The sequence below is a fragment of the Microcebus murinus genome, chromosome 2 (assembly GCF_040939455.1).
Source record: "Microcebus murinus isolate Inina chromosome 2, M.murinus_Inina_mat1.0, whole genome shotgun sequence".
Lineage (NCBI taxonomy): Eukaryota > Metazoa > Chordata > Mammalia > Primates > Cheirogaleidae > Microcebus > Microcebus murinus.
In genome coordinates, this window is record NC_134105.1 from 67,866,109 (window position 1) to 67,885,112 (window position 19,004).

At 41.1% G+C, this 19,004-nt stretch overlaps 1 protein-coding gene across 1 annotated transcript in view; it reads right to left on the reverse strand.

Annotated features, from left to right (window-relative positions):
* LPAR3 (lysophosphatidic acid receptor 3) overlaps positions 1-19,004 on the reverse strand; it is a 78,737-nt gene that overhangs the window by 49,984 nt on the left and 9,749 nt on the right. The window contains exon 2 of the mRNA XM_012747592.2: positions 4,103-4,859. Within this exon, the coding sequence (XP_012603046.1) occupies positions 4,103-4,838 (736 nt within the window). The 5' untranslated portion in view covers positions 4,839-4,859. The remainder of the gene's footprint in view (positions 1-4,102; positions 4,860-19,004) is intronic.

A 19,004-nucleotide genomic window follows, 5' to 3' on the forward strand; every position in this document is an offset into this window, starting at 1 on the left:
ACAGACCTACGCACAAGATGTTGGTGCTGCATTACAGGACTCTTTCTGTGTGTGCGTGCGCAGGCACATACACACACACACACATGCACACACACTTGCATGCGTACACATATGCACACTGCTTTTTCATTTCTACCTTTGGTTACTTACTGTTATAACAGGATCATTGAACTTTATCACTTGGAAAGAACTTAACCCTTTGCACTCGGATGTCCAGTGTGACTCGACACGGTTAGCAGCTCCTATGTCGAGCCACACTCGACACATAGTTTCACCGCGGGGGGGAAGGGGGATTTTTGTCTATTTTTCCAGTACCTTCTCTTGTTTTCATTAGCAAGAAAGGACAAGTAAAATGTAAATGCAGAGATGGTACACTGACTTCCAGGGGTAGATTATTATCCACTAACTTAGAGCAACGTTTAGATGGAAAGCTCCATACAATCACACCTCACCCTAACAAAAAACACAAAGATTGTGTTGTTTGTTCTAACAGAAAAATCAAAGGAGGAAGAAGAAAGACGATTTATATTTGTGAAACATGTGAATGTAAACCAGGTCTTCACGTGGGTGAATGTTTCAGAAAATATCACACCATGAAAAATTATAGAGATTGAAATTACTCTTTGAATGTATCAATAATTTGAAATATAAAAAATTCCAAATAAATAAGTTTGTATGAAAAGAAACTCCAGTTTTTTATTCTACTGCCGCGCTTTGTAAAATCTGGGGTATTTAAAAAATTAAATCCCAAGTAGAATAAAGGAATCAAGAAAAAAGCAAGCGAGTGCAAAGGGTTAAAGATGACCTATTCCTCCTCAGAGAAGTACACTGAACCAGGTAGAAAAGGTGAGCTAATGTGCTTCAGCTCAACCTGTAGAAAATGAAAGAGTTGGGGGTAAAATCCAAATCTTCCGTTATCTAGAGAAATAGGGAGCGAGAAGTCATAAAAGCCTGGCACCACCTAGATTTTCAGTTTCATTTCCCCCACCCCTGAACTTCCCGTCTTCACCAGATCCCTCTGTCTCACCGCAGAGGAACTTCCCCAGGTCTAGACACCAAACTGTCTCCCTTCCATTAACCAATTCCTCAATGTTGTCTCATCTCAATCCCACCACTTCTCTTATCCTACTTGGCACTTTCACTGTTTATTCCGGTTTTCCCTTTACCTAACGCCACATCTGCCAAAACCACACAGCTCCTTTACCTAAAACCCCTCCAGAACTGTTCCAGTCAAAATAACATACAAAACTGAAGCTAGTGACCGTGGCTACCTCACAAAGAGTCCTGCTCTCTCCACTGGGGATTACAGAAGCCCTTTCTATCTCATGTGTACTATAAATGATATGATGAAAAAAGAAAGTTTTCTCTTTAAGCAAGCAGGTAATTTCTTATGACACATAGCCAAGCAAATGTTTATGCCTACAAGTTAAGCAGGGCAAGTGGCACAGCCCATTGTCACTACCTATAAACACCAAACCTCGCTCTTTACCAAGGACATCGATATCCTTTCTATATCCTTTCGAGAGTGGAAATATTGATTAATGTGAACCCTTCCTTTCTTGTTCTTATCCATTTTCTTGTCAAAGGGCTAGGCAAAGAATGAGGTGGTCAGAACAGAAGACAGGACAAATAAAAGACCAGTAAAAAGTCCAAATACATCAAAAGTAGCCACAGAATGTTGTGTTAAACACATGGACTCTGGAGGGCAGCTGCAGAGTCTTAGCTAAAAGCTCTGTGAGTTTGGGTGCATTGCTTAAACTCTCTGCTACGTTTCTTTATATGGTAAGTGGGGATACTAGCAGTTCCTCCCTCACAGGGTTGCCATGAGGATTAAATAAGTTAATATTTGTAAAAACACTTGAGAAGATGCTTTGCATTTATTGCACTACATAGATATTTGTTAAATAAAGCTTCAGTTTGAAATGTTTTAAATAATCGTACTATGTATCTGCTGACCTCCAAATCCTACTAGCAGTTTCAAGACCTAGAGACAAAGTGATGGTTCTATACCATACCACATGTACCCTGCATCCTCTAATAGGGATTGTTTCCTAAGTATTAACTCCATAATCCCTTCTCACTGGGACTTAACAGGAATGCACTCCTGGACCTCGCTCAGAAACAGTGCCCATTGCTACCACCACATACATGGTGAGAAATGGTCTCTCTGCCTCAGAAGGGCTGTGATGCCACAGAAGTTCTTGTTTGCTCACACATCACAAATTCTACCTGTAACCCAGAACTGGAATTGGGGGACAATGGGTCCCCTACCACAGAGAAAACAAAACAAATGGAAAAATCTATCGTACCAAGCGTGTCTTCTTTGTACAGAGCTCACGGTGCAAAGCAAAACTCCTCAGACCTGTCCAAACTCACTGTCTTAAAGCCTCTCCTCTCTTTCTTTCTCAATTTTACTCCAATTTTACTCTCAATTTTACTCCAATCAGACTCTCAGCCACACCAGATTTGATCTTCTCAAGGGTCAGCCAAAAGCCACCACTTTGGTAAACCCAGTAGGACCTGGTCTCACTCCACCTGTCAGCAGTACTAACACTGCTAACACCACCCCCCTCCTTGGTTGCTCTCTTCTCTTGGCTTCTGGACCCCCATAGCCTCCTGGCTTTTCTGATTCCTCCTTCTGGGGCTCCTTTGCTGGTTGCTCCTTGCTTTCCCCACCTCCTTACACTGGAGCGCCCAGGGCTCGTTCCTTGGTTCTCCACTCATTTACATTCACATCTGCTTTCATGGGGAGCTCATGCCGTCTTGTGGTTTAAAATACCATTTCTTCCCCCCCATTGACTCTCAAATGCATATCTCCAGCCAGACCTAAATCCTTAATTCCTAATTCAAACATCCACCTGCCTACTCAACAGGATCGGCACTCCACTTGGATGTCTAATAGCATCCTAAATGTAGCTTGTCCAAAACCAAACTCCTGACCTTCCCCACAAACCGTCTCTTCTTTCGTCTTCCCTATCATGGTTAAGGACATTCCCCACCTGTCCTCCTCCTCTCCCCTGGCCCCATACTGTACCCATCAGCAAATCCTTTAAAAAACATCCAGAATGTGACCATCACCACCAACTGCCCTCTGGCTATTATCTCTTCCAAGAACTGAAATGCCCTCTTGAACAATTTTCCTGCTTTTGCCATTGCTTCACTACACCAAAGAGCAGCCAGAGAGACACCATTACGATATAAGTCTGATCACAACACTCCCCTGTTCAAAACCTTCCCATAGCTTCTCATCTCATTTAGAAAAGCCAAAGTCCTTGTCAGTACATGGCCCATTCCCACCCCATCAGCTCTCTGGCCTGTCTCCACTCGGCCACACTGGTCCCCTTGCTGACCAGGGCTCGTGCTCACTGCACCTTCCCCCAGAGCACCTTCCTCCAGACACCCAAGGGTTTGCTCCCTCACCACCTTCACTTCTCTGCTCTGACGTCACCTTCTGAGTGTCCCTCGCAATGCTTTTTTTTTTTTTTTTTTTGAGACAGAGTCTCACTTTGTTACCCAGGCTAGAGTGAGTGCCATGGCGTCAGCCTAGCTCACAGCAACCTCAAACTCCTGGGCTCCAGCAATCCTCCTGCCTCAGCCTCCCGAGTAGCTGGGACTACAGGCATGCGCCACCATGCTCGACTAATTTTTTCTATATATATTAGTTGGCCAATTAATTTCTTTCTATTTATAGTAGAGACGGGGTCTCACTCTTGCTCAGGCTGGTTTTGAACTCCTGACTTTGAGCTATCTGCCCGCCTCGGCCTCCCAGAGTGCTAGGATTACAGGCATGAGCCACCGCACCTAGCCCCTCGCAATGCTTTTTAAAATAGCAAACTATGCCTGCTTAGTACCCCTTCTCTCTTCCCTGATTCTTCCACATATAAGCCTCATCTATTATAAATTTTACTTATTTTGTTTATCCCCACTAAAATACTTAATTTTGTCTTCCCCATTAGAATCTAAGTTCCAGGTGGGTGGAGATTGATGTCCATTCTTGGTCACTGCTGCATTCCTACTGCCTAGGAAGAGCCTGGTACACAGTAGGTGCTCAGTAGAGATTTACCGAATGAATGGGACTAATGGCTCACTTGGTTCCTCTTACCTAAGACAGTCATCACCGTCTTCATTAGCTTCATGGGTGCCCTCCGGCGGCTGATAGACCCGCTTGTATGTGGAGACAAGACATTGGTTTTCCTCTTGACGTACATGTAGATCCGCAGGTATACCACAACCATGATGAAGAAGGCCACCAGGTTGGACACAGTCCAGAAAATGAGGTAACTCCTGCTGTAAATGGGGGCCAGGGAAGAGCAGGCGGAGATGTTGCAGAGGCAATTCCAGCCCAGCGTGGGGACTGCCCCCATAAAGATGGCGATGGCCCAGATAAGCAAAATGAGCAGCGTCACCCTCTTTTTGGTCAGGTTGCTGTGGACCCGCATCCTCATGATTGACATGTGCCTCTCCACGGCAATAACCAGCAAATTGGTCAGGGAGGCAGTCAAGCTAGTGTCCAGCAGGCCCTGGCGGAGAAACCAGCGGTTGACAGTCAAAGTTTTTGAAACTGGGCCAGTGTTAAACATCAGGAATACATAGGCAATTCCAGCAAAGAAATCTGCAGCAGCTAAGTTAGCCAACAGGTAGTAGAAGGGGAAGTGAAACTTTCTGTTTTTGATCACTGCTGCGATGACTAGAGAATTAGAAAAAAAAATAAACAGGCAGAAAAACGTTCCAACACACAAAACAATCACAAGCTTCGTTCCTGTCCACTCATCGGCAGTGTCAGTGTTGCTCCTATTATAAAAAAAGTCCATCTGCTTATCATAGTAACATTCATTCATTGTGGAGAAGAACTGAACATCCTAGAAAGAAATTTAGAGAAGAAACAAATATCACTCTTTGTACAATCAGTCACTAAACCACCAATTGTCACTGCTAAGCCTCTTCTTCCGGTAACTCCTATTAATCCTTTCGGTCTCACTGTAAATGCCTCTTGCTCCAGGATACTAGCCTCTGACCTCCTACCACACAATTTACCTCACATTTTAATTGTTTATTTCCCAGGCTAGGCTGTGAGCTCAGTGAAGGAGGGTCTGTGTCTATTTTGTTCACCATCATAACCCCAAGATCAGGCTGCCCTGTCTGCCTCATGACAGGTGATTGCTGAATGGCTGGCTGAATGAACGAATGATCATGGATCCAGCAACAGGCCAAATGTGCTGAGCGCTGCGAATCCACTCTGCATTGGTAACAATCACCACATAGCATGTTAATGCTTTCTTCTGGTTTCCAATTCATTTCTTATTTATGGGTTGTGTCCAATTAATCAAGCGCAGGCTGGTAATTCCAGGCACATTCTTGCCAAGAGAATGGGGGTCAAATTACTCTTCACATAACCAAATGGCTTCCCCAAGAGATTAGTTTTCTACCACATCTGATTCCACTTCTGATCCTCCTTTTGCCATCTTTTGGTTTCAAGCTACAATGACAATATTCACTTATTAAGCATGTGGTATGGGGATGGAGACTTTGGACTTAATACTTCTTCCTTACCTTTTAGTTCACTTTGTCCTACAGTCTCCTAATCCAAACTGTACCAATGGGAACTTGTTTACTGGATTCTTCAACATGGCAGGCGGTGAAGGATCAGGCCTCCACGGGCAACACTGAGATTTAGAGTTCGGGCAGATAACACCCAATGTGGATGTTGGAACATAACTACCGACCAAGGGCAAGTCCCTAGGACACATGTCTGAAAGTAGACCCCAAACTGGGGTATCCTGCAGACAGGGAAGACACTAACCCTCTCTCAATAAAAGATCTCTTGCACCACAGATGTGAGGGTTCTCACCAAGGAAGGGCTGGGTGGGGAGTCCAAGGATGCCCATCTGTCTGTGCTTGGTGGAGAAAACCAAGTGTTCTGCCTCACCCTGGGCTGGTGCCATGAAGGGTCCTATCAGAGAAGGTGGGGTCTAGGGCCAGATCTTCTAGGTAGGATGACTGTGGGCTCCCTCACAAAGAATGAGGCTACAACTTATTCTCTGAAGAACCAGAGATGCAGTAGGCCCAGAAGCTGAGCAGTCCACTAGTGGGAATGAAGTGGCTCTAATAGCAAAAGCTATTTAAAAGATTTTAAAGTTCCTACAAATTCTGAAATCTAATCCTATGTCCAGAATCAGGATAAGCAAACCAGATAACAATTTTAAGTAGTACAAAATAGAAATGTACCTCAATCTTCTTTTTAATTTATATTTTAATGGTATAATGATACTTTTAAATGAATTAGATATTGTCTCTCTGCCATAGTAAATGGGAGATAAATCTCATTTTATATGCTGAAACTGGAAATAGTCTCAAGAGAAAAATGGTTCCAGTGCTTTTCAAGGAAGGAGGACTCAATTTTACTAATGATAAAACAAAAATTACTCTCTTCGGAAGACATTCGCTAACATTTAACTGTAAATATCAAATAACTTCATACAACCAGGCCACTATGTCATATATCTTATACCATATCATAATAATTTTCCCAAATTAAAAATATAGATAGTATGGTAATTTTAATAACTTCATAATATTCCATTATATGAATATGCTACACTTAACTAATCCTAAATGTTGGACATTAAGGTTGTTTCCAGCATTTCACTTTTATAAACAAGGCTACATTCTTGTGCATTAATCTTTATATAGTTGGCCAATTATTTTTTTAGGAATAATCCACAGATTTCAAATTGAGATAAGGGATATAAATTTATAAATTTATTTAAAGGTTTCTGATACATTTTCTTTTTCTTTTTTTTTTGTTGAGACAAAGTCTCACTCTTTTGCCTGGACTAGAGTGCTGTGGCATCAGCCTAGCTCACAGCAACCTTAAACTCCTGGGCTTAAGCAATCCTTGTGCCTCAGCCTCCTGAGTAGCTGAGACTACAGGCACATACCATGCCCGGCTAATTATATATATATTTAGTTGTCCAGCTAATTTCTTTCTATTTTCTTTTTAGTAGAGACGGGGTCTTGCTCTTGCTCAGGCTGCTCTCGAACTCCTGAGCTCAAGCAATCTGCCTGCCTCGGCCCCCTAGAGTGCTACGATTACAGGCATGTACCACCATGCCGGGCCTGATATATTTTCTTGTCAAACCGTGCTTGAGAGAGATTGTACTTTTAATCCCACCAGCAGCAGATGAGAGTTAAATAGAAGGTAGTAATCTAGTAAAATTCCATTTAAATATCCAAAGAGAAAATACAGCTTTCAACCATGTTGAAAGTATATAGAAACTCAAGACAAACAACCTAAGAACCACTTGCTATGGTCTGAATGTTTGTGTTCCTCCAAAATTCACGTTGAAACCAAATCCCCACTGTAGTGGTATTAATAGGTTGGGCCTTTGGGAAGTGAATGGGATTAGTGCCCTTATAAAAGAGGCCTAAGGGAACTTGTGAGTCCCTTTCTGCTATTCCACCACACAAGGACACCCATTTGCTCCCTTCTGCCACATGAGGACACAACAAGGTGCCATCTTAGAAGCAGAGATGAGGCCTCACCAGACACCAAATCTACTGGTGCTTTAATCTTGGACTTCCCAGCCTCCAGAACTGTGAGCAATAAATTTCTGTCATTTAGAAATTACCTAGTCTAAGGCATTTTTGTTACATCAGTAGGAACAGACTGAGACACCACATGAGAAATTTTAATAATATATGTATTATGTGTCCTTTCACTAATTAAAACTAATTTATGTGTTTTATTCTGTTACGTGCTCTAGATATCTAAAAGAAACATATTTCTAATTTAAAAGGTATGTTATCCTTGACAAATTTATTAGAAATAACAAGATTAATATGTCACAAAGACATTATAATTAAGATAATACAAAATAATACTGTTAAAATTTTCCTAAGTTTCTTTTGAAAGGGATCTTAAAATTTTAGTTTTGGTTTTTAACATGTGTTTGAATTTGTAATTACATCATGCAATAAAACCTCAATGATTTTTACTTCAAAAATCTTCAAATTCAGCTTTCCCCCACAAAAACCAAAATGGCACATTCTTACACATGTTTTAGCAAAAATTGTCTTAAGGCCGGGCGCGGTGGCTCAAGCCTGTAATCCTAGCACTCTGGGAGGCCGAGGCGGGCGGATTGCTCGAGGTCAGGAGTTCAAAACCAGCCTGAGCAAGACCCCGTCTCTACCAAAATATAGAAAGAAATTAATTGACTAACTAAAAATATATATACAAAAAAAAAAATTAGCCGGGCATGGTGGCGCATGCCTGTAGTCCCAGCTACTAGGGAGGCTGAGGCAGTAGGATCGCTGAGCCCAGGAGTTTGAGGTTGCTGTGAGCGAGGCTGACGCCACGGCACTCACTCTAGCCTGGGCAAGAAAGTGAGACTCTGTCTCAAAAAAAAAAAAAAAAAAAAAAAAAATTGTCTTAAGACTGCAAAGCAGTTTTTTCATACAAAGTTGAGATAGCATAGAAGAACTATAATTAGCCACAACTTCCTCTAAGTAGTCCCCTAACCCCAGGCCCCAGATTCTACTTTGGGGAGAAACAGTCAAGAAGGACAAAAATGTTTATATAGAAAATTGGTAAAATAAATAAATAAATAAATAAATAGGAAAAAATCCATGGAATATGCAGAAAATGAAAATAATGTTCACTATGAAGTTGTAGTAATATAAGAAAAAGCCCACGTCATTGTTTTAATCACAAATTATATATATACAAATATACATACACAAATATGTGTGTTGACTATTTTTAAAAGGTATAGAAAAAAAGATAAGAAAAAACTCCCAAAATATAAATAGTTAATTAAGGATGGTAGAACTATGGGTCATTTTTCAAAAATTCTTTCTAGCATTTCCTATATCCCATATTTTCTATAATAAGTAAATAAATAGACTTTTAAGAACTATTTTACAAATTCTGTCTTAGGAGTACACATTCTACCTAATGTATTCTACCTTTCTTCTACAACTATAGCTCTGAAAAATCAAAATTAATGTTCAAAGGAAAAGCCTCAAAATATTTGCATACCTACAGCCTTACTTGCTGAAACCTGACGGTATCAGGACCTAACTTTCACCAATTCACTTACAAAACATTTCCTAATACCATCACCTCAGAGCTCCAAAAATAAGTTAACTTGAAATTTTATGAATTAGTACTTTTGATTTGTTTTCTCCTCTGCCATATGCTATCAAGCTTGTTGGCAGTCCTCAGTGCATGTTAACTAGAAATCATCATCTTTTCTTAGCTGGAAATTCCCAAAAATTTTAGCGAGCTTATAACAAATGACTGATTTATCATCTCTTGACTTCCCTTAAACCTTAAAACATGATTCTGTAATTTTCAACAAAGTGGTAAGTTACTTTAGTCCTAGCCTGACTGTCTCCTCCACAGAGATACTTCTCCAGCGAATTCAAAGTAGCCCTGAGCTGTCGTTCTCAGAGAGCCCCGTTTTAACTTCATCAGAGCTACCCAGCAGCTCACTTGTCACCCAGTGTTTTCTTTTGTTCTTATGTATTTATTGTCTCTCTCCCACTCAGACTGTTCCACTCCAGCAGAGCAGGGACCTGCCTATTTTGCTCACTTCTGTAACATCAGCATTTATTGAATGAAAGAATGAATGAATCTCTATCCTACACTACCTTTTCTCCCTCTAAAATAAAAAGGTTAAGGGCCTATGGTGACCTTACACGTCAACCACTAAATATGACAATTAGAGAGCTCCATCACTTAGTAACTATGTGTTCTCAGGTAAGTTACCTATCATCTCCACCTCATTATTGCTATATTTAATTACTAATATTTGAGTGTTTACTTTGTGGCTGGTGCTGCACTAAGCATTTTACATAGATTATTTCACTTAATTCTCCCAAGAAAGATATAGATACTATTATTACACCCATTTTGCAAATGAGAAAACTGAACCACCCTTGCCTAAGGACACACAGCTAGCAAGTGGGAGACCCTGGATTCTATTCCGGCAGCCTCGCTCCATGGCTTGCATGCTTATCTACAGGCTCTGTTTTCTCTCCACAGGCACATGAAATACCAGACAGAACCAAGAACTACAGTTATACTTACAATAACAATAGAATTGCCAAAATACAATGAGCTGATCAAAATCACATTCAGACTGCCCCATGCTATAAAAAATTGGGGACATTCTGAATAGCCTTTGGTCTTTATTTTCTTAAATAGTCCTGAGAAAGGTAGAAAAGGTACTTTTCTGAAAATATGTTTTCATTATGGTAAGTAGGACACAATGTGGTCAATTTCAGGACCAGGTTAACGTTGCTAAACTTTACTTCTTTGCTGTTGTTGTTGTTGTTGCTAAACTTTACTTCTGCCAAATCACAAGCTGTTGTTTGTTTGTTTGTTTTTATACTAAAGGCTTCAAGGGTTTGATAGTTCTGACCCACAAACAAAAGATGCTAAACTTTGGAGCAATTACCACAACTTCAAACTTCAGTAATTTAAGACTTCATAAAATGATGGTTTAGAAAGTCTATATGTGGAATCCAAATGAAAACTTCACAAGCAAAGCTTTCATTTAGACTCTCCCAAACTTGCTTCTCTAAAAAAAAAGTCCAGCCAGCCCAGAATGTGGAAACAATTATGAAAATTAAGACATCCGAAAACCACTCAAGCAGCTTTTATTTCTAGCTACATCTGCCTGGCCTTTTAGGTGAATTTCAATAACATTCCTCTTCCTCCTAGGAAGTAACATGGTGCATTGAAGACAAGGTCAGTTGATGCTGGGTGTATTTTCTTTCTCTACGGTTCACAAATGTACAATAGTCCCCTCCTCTCTGAAACCCCATCCAGATGGGAGTCAGTTGGATGCTATGTTAGTCAGTACCTAGCTACCAATCCTGCATATGCAATCAAGATTGTTCACTGGATTCTTTTTAATAATTCATGTTAATGGAGAAACCAGGATAGCATGGAAGATTTAAATTCACATATAATCCCTGAGGTTCGTTTTAGCCATTAGTTTCAAGGCCTTTGCACTTGCTGTTCCCTGTGACCAGAGCCCTTTCTCCCAACTACCCACAGGGCTCGCTTCTCTACCTCATTCCTCTCACATGTCCCTCCCTCAGAGGTGCCTTCCCTGCCATTTTTTAAGAGCACTCTAGTCCTCTGCTGCACGTAAGCCATTTACCTTGCTTTACTTTTCTTTATAGCATTTCTCACTACCTGACACTGTCTAGTTGGGGTTATGGTCTGTCTCCCCAACTAGAAGCTGTGCTTAGGAAGAAGACAGGGACTCTGGGTTGTTGGTTCCCCACTGCCTGTGACAATGCCCGGCACACAGATGATACCCAGGAAACGCTTGTTACATGTAGAATCGAATGAAGAATCCTTATGCACGCACACTCACATGCCCCGAACCTTTTACCCACATGGAGCATTATTACTTGATTCTTCATATATTCTCTAATTTGGGTCTCATAATTCTTTCCCTGCCCTGGGTAGCGTTGGCTTCAAGTCCTGTTGGCTGAGAGGTGTGAGGAGTGGTGTTGGCTACCCTGGAAGAGCACCTTCCCCAGAGCAGAAAAGTCAGGGTGGTCTGAAGGACAGTCCCACAACAGAGACGTCTCCCCGGTTAGTGTGGACACCAGAAACCAGCATTCCTCTTTTAACAAAACTTCAAAACAGAGGGGGACCTAATGGCCAAAGTTAGAACAATTTGAGCAACAAGATAAATGAAGTAGTATGGGATTATAACTCGAAGTATAAAATAAATACCCAAGAGTCCTTACTGACCAAAAAAAAATTTTTTTTTGACTAAATAAAACAATAATGGGAAAGAAGAGACAATCTTCCTGAATGCCCAATAAATCACACAGATATTCCACCCTAAAGGAGGAGAAGCACAACTGCCCGTTTCTTGCGTGTGGGCTGCGTGTGGGACTTCCTTCCAAGGAGTACAATATTGAAGGGAGCCAGCAGGGACTTTTCAGTGGAGAAACTTGACAAACACTCCTTCAGCCAGATGATCAAGGTCAACATCAACAGTGATGAGCCACGTTGCTAGTCTGTAATCCTGGTATGATTACACTTTACTGTGGGCTCTTCCGCCCCCAAACCCATAACCTTCGGCTAATCATGAGAAAAACATCAGACGAATCCTAATTGGGGAACATTCTACAAAATTCCTGTCTAGTACTCCTCCATACTGTCGACATCATCAAAAAGGAAAATTTGAGAAACTCTCACAGCCAAGAGGAGCCTGTGGAGACACGACAATTGAATATAATGTGTACATGGATGGGACCCTGGAACCCAAAAAGGACACTGGCTACAAACTAAGGAAAGCTGAATAAATTATGGGCTTTAGTTAATATATGCATATCAGTTCATTAATTACAACAAATCTACCACATTAATGTAAGATTTAATAATAGGGGATTCTAAATAAGGGAAGGGGTATAATATAAAAAGTGTCTGTACTATCTGTTCAATTTTTCTGTACATATAAAACTATTCTATAAAAAATATTAAACTGACTTTAAATAGCGGATGATGTCATTTACTATACTGAAGCAATTTTAAAATAAATAAAGCCCCTGTGTTTCATAAGCAGTTACTTCACTCTTTGCTATGGTAAAAATAAATAGAGGAGTAGCAATTTGCTCAAGATTAAACTCCAAGGAATATTGTCTGTAATAGAGTATCAGTAAGCATCTGATATTCTTGGATAAAGCTAATATGTTTACTGTAGGGGTGCTTGTTAGGGGTGGAACTGTTAAAATTCTGCTTCCCTATTTTAACACTCTAGATGATTTCTCTTGAGAAAGCTAAACCCTCAAGCTGCTGAAGTTTGCTTACTCTGTTTCCTAAGAATGAATCTTAAACTCCATCACCTAAAATCATTCTCATCTAGATCCTCTGTTCTTCACCTAGCCACCCAGTCTCCATGCTATGCTGTCTAGTAAAGATCCCAAGAGGGGCAGCCACACAGAGGAGAGGCAGCCTACGCCGAGTGTGCTTGAAACAATACTAACACAAACGTGAAGCTTAAGCTCTCAAGTCATCTTCAGCTCAAAGACAGTGACACACAGGGGGAAACTGCACCCTGAGTTTAGCTGAATAAACAGGTTATTGTGTCAGTGCAAGTTTATGAACATGAACCCTTTAGGCAGGGAGGACAGCCCATGGCACGTCAGGGGGTCCACCTACTGCTCTCTCCCCCACCATCAAATGCCATTTATAGAAGGGCGTGTATATACACACAGTTTCTACCCTAGGACTTGTTTAATAAACAACTATAATCAAAGATACTGTTCCCCAGATGTTCCTGATGACTGGAGACTGTCTTAAAGCCCTTGATTAAACAGGAAAGCAAATGTGAAAACATACGGAACTAAACTGAAGAGGTGACACACAGATTTAATGCGACCAACAAATTCCCTGACTTAGTTTATCAAAACATAACGTAAATCTTTAATTGTTTTTGCTGTATCTATTATAAAACTTTAAGTTGTCTAACTCATTGGGTTACTAAGATGACAGATATGTTTTGTCCTCTGACCCTCACAAAAGATGCTAATCAAAATGCTTAAAATATTATGTATACGTAATATAACTCCATAGGTTCTATTATATAGCAAATAGACCTTAGACCATCCTGTAATAACATTTCAGTAACTTTATTTGAAATCAAGAATGTCAGAATTCAAAGTGTGGACTTTCACAGCTGAAAGAGATATTATTCTTCTTGTACAAAGAACTTTGTCATCTATAAACATATATTTTGAGAAATTTCAAAGTGCTTGCTTATACCAAATGACTTCTTCTATGGTTTGAATGTATCCCCCCAAGTCCATGTGTTGGAAACTTAATCCCCAATGCAGCAGTGTTAAGGGGGTAGGAGCTTTACCAAGTGAATTAATGATGTTATCATGAGAGTGGATTAGTTATTGCAGGAATGGGTTCCTGATAAAAAGGATGAGTTTGGCCAGATTTTCTTTCTCTGTCTTGCACGCTCACTTCCACCTTCTGCCTTTCTGTCCTTCCACCATGGGATGATCCTGGCCAGATGCCAGCGCCATGCTCTTGGACTTCCCAGACTCCAAAACTGTGGGAGATAAATTTCTTTTCTTTATAAATTACTCGGTCTGTGGTATTCTGTTATGGCAGGGAAAAAAAATGGACTAAGACAATTTTCCAATGAGAAGAAAATCTTATTTCTTTACATTGTAAAATTCACAAAAAAGCTTTTGTCCAAACTGTCTGTCCTAATCCACCTGTGGTACTGTGTCCCCTTGCTCCTCCACTTTGTGGCCTGTCTTCTGTCTCTAGTCCTAAGGAGGATATTTAAGAGTGTTCTACATGGTTTGTTCCAAATAATCCTGTTACCAGAGCCAGGTCAGTAGTGATCTGCAGTGACACCTTCTTGCTTCTGGAGATCATACCCGCCCAGGTCAGTGCCTGACTAAGTCCTCACACTTCACATAGAAAGGAAAATAATATTTGTAAAGCATGTGACTGTAGTGAGAAACAGTTCCTCTGATCAAGGCTTCAGAGATCCTACAGGAGAGCACTGTTACCGCTACACAAACAAGTCGGAGGGGCTCCAGCAGGCATTCCATGCTTTGGAGGAAGGATTTAAGGATTCACCACTAAAGTGGCGGGGGGCAGTCATAACCTTCCACATCATGTCTGCTTTCCTCTTCTACCCTGTGCCTGCCTGGTAGTAAACGTGGCCAGGTCATGTAAATGGAAACAAAAGGCATTTGAATGCTGTGCCTGGTCCCATTGGTTGCCCCGGCCAGCTCCTCTCCCTAGTCTTCTGCACTTGCTCTGTATTCTGCAGGGCTGGCCCTTAGGGACTTCTGCCTTGCTTTCCAGCTTCCACCACTGAGGGGTACAGCAAGAGGCAGGAAAGGGGGAAAGGGGTGAAGTTGAGATACTGGTTTCTCCTGCTCCCTTCCCTCAGGGTCGCTGTGGATTGGTGGGTCAGCCACCATCAGGCAGCTTTCTTCATACAGGTAGTCTCCCTCCCCCTTCACTTTTAGGTTGAGGGGTGTTAACTGTTCTTGCTGTTTCTAGCTCAAGGACATTGCACCATATGTTAGTGGTTTCTGTGAACTCTCCCTCACTCTACAGATAGTATCCCCCAACTCCAGCTACCAGTTTGACTTTATCACCTCCTTCCTGTGGAACTCTATAGATGTCTCCAAAAGGACATCACAATACAATAAAAACTGTTACTTGAGAAGTTATCTATAATATGTTATGAATCTTTCTTAAATATTTTAGAATTATCTAGTACACATAACATTTCCTAGTTATAAATAAAACAGCTCTCAGAGAAGGAAAGAGGAATGACTCATAATCTTAAGGGCATGGACCAATACTACAATTCTTCTGATGCCCTCAATGTCCCCTCACACACAAAAAGAGTCTAGTAAATTTCTCTGCACATAGTGATTCAATAAATGAGTTATTTACCCAGGGTTATAGGAGTTATATAACACAAACATGACAGCCCTGGATTCCAACAGAGCCCTGCACACTGGAGTCTACCTCACAAACGTCCTTCAAAGTAATCCAGGATCAGTTCCAACTCTATCTGTATTCCAGTCTAGTATACCATGGAAAGTATATGATATGGATTTAAGTATTAATTCCAAGGAGTAGCCAGGTTTGAAGTAAGACATTGCAGAAAAGAAAGCAGTATATTTTTCTTACAATGCCTGGAGGAGGACGACGGATAGGGTGATGACAACCGGAGCCCAGGGGCACTGCAGTCCCACACAAGCAAAAGCAGTGCAGATGTGGCTACTAGAGCTTCATCTTGGTGTGCACCATTGATCCGTCCTCCACAGTGGAGGAGTGAGTGGGCATTTCCAGGGGGGACTCTGGACAAGTGCTGCTCTCACAAAAGGTCTGTTGCCTACAGTCTTGGTGGAACTGCTATAATGGCAGATGATCTTTAGATCCTGGGGACAGGAGCCATACATAGTCTCTGAGTAGAGAAAGAAGCTTGGGGGCTCAGAGCCCTGAGACGGGGGCTCAGGATAAGCTCTTCCTGTTCTACTTACAACCTCATGTTATTATAGCATTCTTTTTATTTTTTTAAAGCCAGTCAAATTTAGCAGTGGGAGGTTGAATACCAACTTTAGTGACATCAATGTTAATAAATTCTGATAACCCACTGCCATCAGACTAGCCTATTTTAACATTCTTAACCTCTGCTCTTCTACCTGTTCCTTCTAATCTGAATGCAAACATGCTTGCGGAAGATCAGAGAAAATCCTCAACTTTGGAACCTTTGCAATCTATACAACTGGAACTTTCATACGTGTGTTAGAGTAGGAGACAGGGCTGAGACCAGATCTAGGGGCTTGCAGAGTAGGTGCAGGTGTTAAAACAAACAACGCTCAGGCAAAGCTGACTGGGGCGGGAATGAGGGGAGGCTGATAACCATAGGTAAGAAGTGGCTTCAACAGGTTTGTCAGCTATCTCTTGTCACCTTACATGAACTTTGGCTAATTATAATATCATTTACATTGTGGTTTTAAAATTTCCCCACCCTTAAAATCACCACAACAGTTCCGCAACAACCATACAAAGTACGAAAATGGGAGGGAACCTAATTCTAGGAATTACTACCTAAATTCTTAATAAAAGCCAACCCCTTCACCTTGAATATTCCTACCCTCAGCTAGTAAAACTTCAAAAGACCAAAACCACTTTCTCCCAGTGCAGCTGCTCTTTTCAAGCTTGCCAACTCTCTTACTCTTCAGAGAGTGTACTTTCACTTTCAATCTGTCAGTAAAAAGCCGCTCACTTGGCTTACGTGGTGTGTCCTGAAATTCTTTTCTCTTGATGATCACCAAGAACCTGGAAAAACCTCTACTTGGATGCTGCTAACACATGTATACATTGATTCTTCTAAAGTGGCTTTTTATTTATTTTTATTTATTTTATTTGGACTCTCGTTTAGCCACTGCTGGGGTTGAGAAGAGGAAATATCCTGATATTTCACTCTATTAGCATTCTCTGCCCATGTGTCAGCCTTTACCACCAGACCATGACTTCTTAAGGGCAAGAACAGTTTCTCACTCATGTTTGTGCACTCAATGCCTGGTCTAGTGGCATGCAGTCGATACACAAACAATGTTTAATGGATGTGTTAGTTAGCTGGTTAGTTTCAGTTAGGTGGTTGAAAATAGAGGATATGAAAACCTGATCACATTGTGTTGAATAATGTTTGGGTGATACAGTAGCAGAAAGAAAGCATAGACTATTCTTTAAGAAAAATTGGCTGAGAAATACTTGGTACCTCTCCTATGGCATTCAACTTACTTTTATTAAATATTTATTTGTCTTAATCTTAATTCTAAACTTTTTGGGAGCAGAGTTCTATCCTTCTCTCTCCCTGATTTTTAAACCACAAATACAGAATCTAGCTTGTAATAGACACAAATTTTAAAAAATGCATTCAGTTTGATTAAATAATTCTCAAGTCCTCTTTTTCCAGTCCTCATATATTTTTGTTGTTGTTGTTTTACTGTGGAAGTTGACAATAGTTACTCCCTTCTTGAAACTCCCCTCCTGCTGCCTCTCTGTCTCAACTTTCCTGGTTCTTTTACCACTGTCCTTAGCATTGCCATATTTTGTTCTTCCACAAAAGTGTAGACACTCCTACACTTGGTCCTTAGCCCTCTCTTCTTTTCCCTTTAAATTCTCTTCCACCAAAAACACTATTGCTTAAATTATTTTCTCTAAGTGAATGACCCCGAAATAACTACCACAAGCCCTGATGCTCTTGTGCCTTCTCTCTCATGCTAAGCTCCCACTTGCATGCCACACACCCAACATGCCTTGGAGATAAACAAGAAGAAAGTCACCATGAGGACAGCACATATGGTTTCTGGAACTCTCAACCTCCCTCAGCTCAGCTGTTGGAGATGATGGAGCCACAATAAGAAATAAAGTTTCAAATTTAAACACCAAATTTTTGACATAGAGAGTTAAAATGATGATGATGACTTCCGGCCCCACTAGCTGTTCATATTACAGTATTGTCAAGTTGGCAAGGTGGTTTGAAATAGGAGAGCTTCTATCCAACCTACATTGGCCAGGACCTTTTATTGTCCCTCTCTCTGGTGTTTTGCTTGGGCTCAGACTATCCCTGAGGCCCCACTGGGTCCTGACTACTACAGTGCTCCCTGCCTTTGGATCTGCTCCTGACCAAGCCCTCTGGACACAGCCTTGTGAATTCTAACTCAGCACCAAACCTGGGTAACTTTCCCTGGAGAATGGTCCTCAGTCTCTTCTCACTTGAATTTCCCATTGTGAACCTGACCACACGACTGGTCCCTGACCCTCAGGCTGCATTAAAGGACCAGCAGGACCCCAGATGCCATTCTAAAGAGTACTATTCTGTGTGGTATGACACTGAAATCACAGCTGTTCTAACTCATTTGCCCATAATTATATATTACCCTGTGACTCCTCTTATAAATTGCCCTGTAACTTCTCTTATTCCTCTGTATTATTACTTAGCTTTATGTTCTGTGGCATAAACTACTAAATGGTGTTTTCCTTTTCTTACAGAGTAACAGACTTGTAGCTGGGCACCTGGAGGCTCCATTGTCTAGCCTCCGTGCAGCGAAGGGGCTGTGTGACTAAGTTCTTGCCAATGGAACACGAGCATGAAAGAAGTGTGCTACTGCCAGGTCAGCGCTACAACTTTGTGGGTGCACTCCTACACTCCTTTGTCCTACCTGTAAGTTGGAACAAAAACAGGACTGTGATCCACATTGAACATTCAGTCCAAGTAGTCCATGAACTACTATAGTTTCCATCAGTAAGAAAACAAGTACAGAAATTGAGAAGCAACACTCAAGAAAAGTTTATAGCAATCTGACATTTCTGTGAGATATGAGTGCATGATTGGTGGATTTGCCTCTGAGCAGAGTATAAACCAAAAGTATTGGTTTTTGACAGAAATAAAGAAAATCTGTCTTTCACCACAGAG